We start from the raw sequence: 4,329 nt of genomic DNA, 5'->3' as shown, positions 1-4,329 counted from the left end.
ATCTGAACAAAAAGGATTATTAGAAAAATTCTACAATTTTGTGAACATGAAGCCATATAGTTCAGGGGTGCTTGGTGTACTTATCAAAACCTGGGGGAAAAAGCATTTCTATCACACTTTTGACCATATTTAGCAAGATTTTCAAAAGTCAATTACTATTAGCTTTCTATTTTTCCAAAATGTATATATTTTGTAGAGGAAATTTATACTTATTGTAATACAATAAGATCAAAGAACAAACAAATAATATACAAAGCAGAAATCATTTCATTTTCTGAGCACACATTTTCCATACCGGATACATTCCAGGTCTTGAAGATGTATTTTGCAATCTTGAATCTTGGGGTGGGAGGTGATCAGGCATCTGTGGCTCAGACCCAAAGTCTTTCATCTTCTGAAGCTGTTCTTTCTGTTCCCTGTAACAAACAAAATTGCCATTGTACGTAAGGTGTGTCTATTCCATTCCTAGATGACTACAATTAATATAGAATCCAAAAAAAGAGACCTAAAAATCTTGTTTCAAAACTGTCTACAATAGGGGTCCCTAATCCCTGGGCTGTGGACCAGTACTGGTCTGTGGCCTATCAGGAACTAGGCCACACAGCAGGAGGTGAGCAGCAGGCCAGTAAACGAAGCTTCATTTGTATTTGCAGCTGCTCCCCAGCGCTAGCATCACTGCCTCAGCTCCACCTCAGATCATCAGGCATTAGATTCTCATAGTCCCTGGCCAAAAAGGTTGGAGACCACTGCTCTACAGTGCTCACAAAGCAGCTCCAATCTGAGGATGCTTTCAGGTAAACCATTCTTAGCTTCAACAGAGGAAAATATAAGTCAACAAAGAAAATATAAAGGTAACACTCTCTTGCCTTTATGTAGCTGGCTGATAAGTCATCTATGACCTATAATTATAAACTGATCTACAAGACAGGCTCTACAACCTGCCTCATTAGTCTATTCTAATATCTCATCTACTTGTCATGTTTTTCTTTTATCCAACCAAAAGGTCTCTTGTTACTTTTTTTTTTATTCAATACTCTTTAGACTAGAGGTTGCAAAATGGTGGCCAATGGGCCAAAGATGGCCTAGAAAGTGTTTTTTAATTTGGCTTTCACATCAATTTACAAAATCTGAATTAGCTGCCATTATGTACAAAGCAAAGTATTTCATATAGAAATGCAAATTTTAAAGAGATTTGGTAACAATGGCCTACATTCCCACATGCCAACAATCAGCAGAGTAGAATAATGGCTGCCCATTTTAGATGAAGCAGTTGGCCACAATTCTCACCACACTCAGTAGAGTTATACTGGCCCACTTTTACTCATTTTTATTACCTGTCTGCTTCTTATGGGCATTTTAGTTTATGACTCCTGCTGTATATGGTAAGAACAACTGTTGGTCTATACCTTTAAAAATAACACTTCATATTCCTAAAGAGTAATTACTTAACTCTTCAAGTTTTTCTTTAAATCTCTGGTCAAATAAATTCCTTTTACTTTTCCTTAAGATGTGCACCTTAAATACATGTAACATCTACTACAATCTCTTCAAACCTTTAACAATTTTCTCTCTACACTTTGTAAAGTGTAGTGACCCAAATGGACACAAAATAAGGGAAAAGCATATAAAAATACATATTATTTTCTGCCTTGTGTAAATCATGCCTTAATACCAACACAACATACCTTATTTATATTCAACTATGACCACTCTTATCTATCGCTTCATATATTTTAATTATGTTTATGTTGCCTAAGAAAGAGCTTTTTAAAATAGGATAATGAAGAAGCACCTTTTATTGAGCATTTCTATGCAAAGCGATAATGGATGGAAAGGAAATTTTAAAAAGAAAAGGAAAGAAACCTTGGCAGCTTATCAACACCAATCAGTTTGGTCTTCTCCAAAAACAAAATAGATTTTAGAGTTGGACAAACTGGGTTTGAATTCTGAGTCTGCCACTTATTAGCCAAGTGGACTTAACCTCTCTTAGTCTTAGTATCATTTGTGAAGTGAGGATAATACAACTTATCTTTATAGGCCTTTGAGATATAAGAATTTGAGATAGGAGGATTGAGATAATATCTGCTAAGTTATTAGCATAGTGCCCAGCACACAGGAGTAGTAAATTAAAGGTGTCTATAATTTAAACATAAATTGCATAGTAGTTAAATACTCTAGGGTATGCTTTCTACACCTTCTTCATCAGTGATCTGGAAAAGTCAAACCTCATAGAGCTTATCTTCCACAGACCACAGAAATCTGTTTGCTGCCTGAGGTACCTGATCTTTCATCTTTTCCTACAGGTAATTTTCCTCATCATACCTTTCTAGTCATGAAGCTTTCATTGTAACATAAATTAGAATAATCCATAAATATAGACCAGAATTGAATAATGAAAGAAATATAATACATTAAAATATGTCAAAACCTAACCATTAATTATTTTCTCAAAACACTGCTAATTTCTAAGAAATTGCTCAAAAAGCTTACAATCTGTCAATGACTCCTAAATTTTTATCTCAGGATATAGTTGGTTTAAGGATGAAATGAATTAATACACACAAAGTATTTAGTACAGTTCTTGGCACACAGTAAGCATTCAATAAATGTTACCTTTTGTTATTATTGCTACTACATGAGAAGCATTATATAGATACCTATACATTAGTAAGTTGATTGTAAGTCCAGAAATCCAAATTCTATTCTCCATCTCACAAAGAAAATACTTGATTATGTAGAAACAAGTAAATATCCTCAAGTAGAGATATCTGCTTGTAGTTATGAAAGATAAAACATCCCCAAAAGAAAAGTATCACTGATTAGACAAATCTGAGGATGTTTCCAGGTAAACCATTTTTAGCTTCAACAGAGAAAAATATAAGTAAGTCCTTATAGCACTTTTAAAGTTATTTCAAAGATTAGTGAATATGAAGTTTATTACATCTAATACCAAAGAACAAACTGCCTCCTGGGGAAAAAAAAAGAAAAATGTTAAATATGAGATCTGAAATCCAGAGTACCAAATTTGAGAGTTGAAGTTTGACACTTGAAATATGCACAGGCATAGCATGTCAGCAACACATCTATAAAAGCCAAGAATGCCTATCAAATTTTCACATTTCAGGACAAAAGTTTATAATTAACAGTTCCTAAATATCCATCCTAACCTCAAAACAGCACTGAATGATCAGAAATATAAGTTAAAATTATGTGATAAGAACTTGAATTAAAATTATTCCATTCAAATATATCACATCACTTTAAAAAGAGCAGTCTGAACGTGGTTTTGACTAAAAGAAATGATCTTAAGTAGTCAACTTACCGAAGCATTTTCAGTTCTTGTGCAGCTTTCAAAATGATTTCGTGCTGCCTCTGACTGAGAACCATTACCCCTCCAAGGCCTTGGTCTGAGTCTAAATTTGCATCCGACCCCATCATTTCAGAAGAATGATGTGAGGAGGGCATATGTTCCGCAATGGGGGAATGTCTATCCACATCAGATGGGTACCATCTGTCTGACAACCGTTCTCTTTCCCAGTCCATTCTGTCGGGAATATAATCTCGCTTTTCCCGCCACGTATCTCCTCTTTCTGGATACTCTCGGATCCTCAACTCACCCCTATCACGGAAATCTCGATCATACCCATGGTCTCGATTTCTTTCTTCTCTCCATCTATCATCCCGATATCTATCCAAAGGTGGAAGAGGTGGGAGGGGTGGTAAAGGTGGAAGAGATGGAATATCCCGTTCATGGAACTGTGATTCTTGTTCATCCAGTGGTCTCCCATAATCTCTGTCCCACTCATTATCCAAATTTCTATCATACATATCCATGGGTCTTCCAATCCGATCCACATCCCTGTCCAAGTCCCTGTCCATTTCCCTGTTGTAGTCCTCATCCATATCCTGATCTCTCTCCCAATCATCCCACCAAGGGCCTCGTCTATCTCCATCATGAGATCGAGATGGTGGCGCTGAGAACCTGTCCTCCCTGTTATATGGATCTAGTGTATCATCTTGATAGTCATGTTCACATTCTCTCCAGTATCTCTCTCTATCCCAATCATCAAGTCTTTCTCTTTCCATTGGAGCATTTCTGCCATCTAAGGGGAACTCTTCATGCCCTCTCTCTTCTCCATGGTTCCATGGAGCCCTAGAAGGCTCATCTCGGTGGTATGGATACATTTTTTCCCCACTATCTCCTGGTTCTGGTCTAAATGGGCCTCTGTCACGACCAAAATCTGGTCTTCCCAGTCCTCTTTCCCGGCTTCCAGGCCCTCGAGGTGGTCCCCTCTCCCTGCTCCCAGCTCTTCGGGGTGGTACTCTTTC

At 37.1% G+C, this 4,329-nt stretch overlaps 1 protein-coding gene across 1 annotated transcript in view; it reads right to left on the bottom strand.

Annotated features, from left to right (window-relative positions):
- YLPM1 (YLP motif containing 1) overlaps positions 1-4,329 on the bottom strand; it is a gene marked incomplete at its 5' end in the record, with an annotated part of 59,798 nt that overhangs the window by 27,771 nt on the left and 27,698 nt on the right. Inside the window, 2 exons of the mRNA XM_015599581.1 lie at positions 296-416; positions 3,323-4,329. Of these exons, the coding sequence (XP_015455067.1) occupies positions 296-416; positions 3,323-4,329 (1,128 nt within the window). The remainder of the gene's footprint in view (positions 1-295; positions 417-3,322) is intronic.

Source organism: Pteropus alecto, unplaced genomic scaffold (assembly GCF_000325575.1).
Source record: "Pteropus alecto unplaced genomic scaffold, ASM32557v1 scaffold8, whole genome shotgun sequence".
NCBI lineage: Eukaryota > Metazoa > Chordata > Mammalia > Chiroptera > Pteropodidae > Pteropus > Pteropus alecto.
This window is presented reverse-complemented; position numbering and strand designations above follow the sequence as displayed.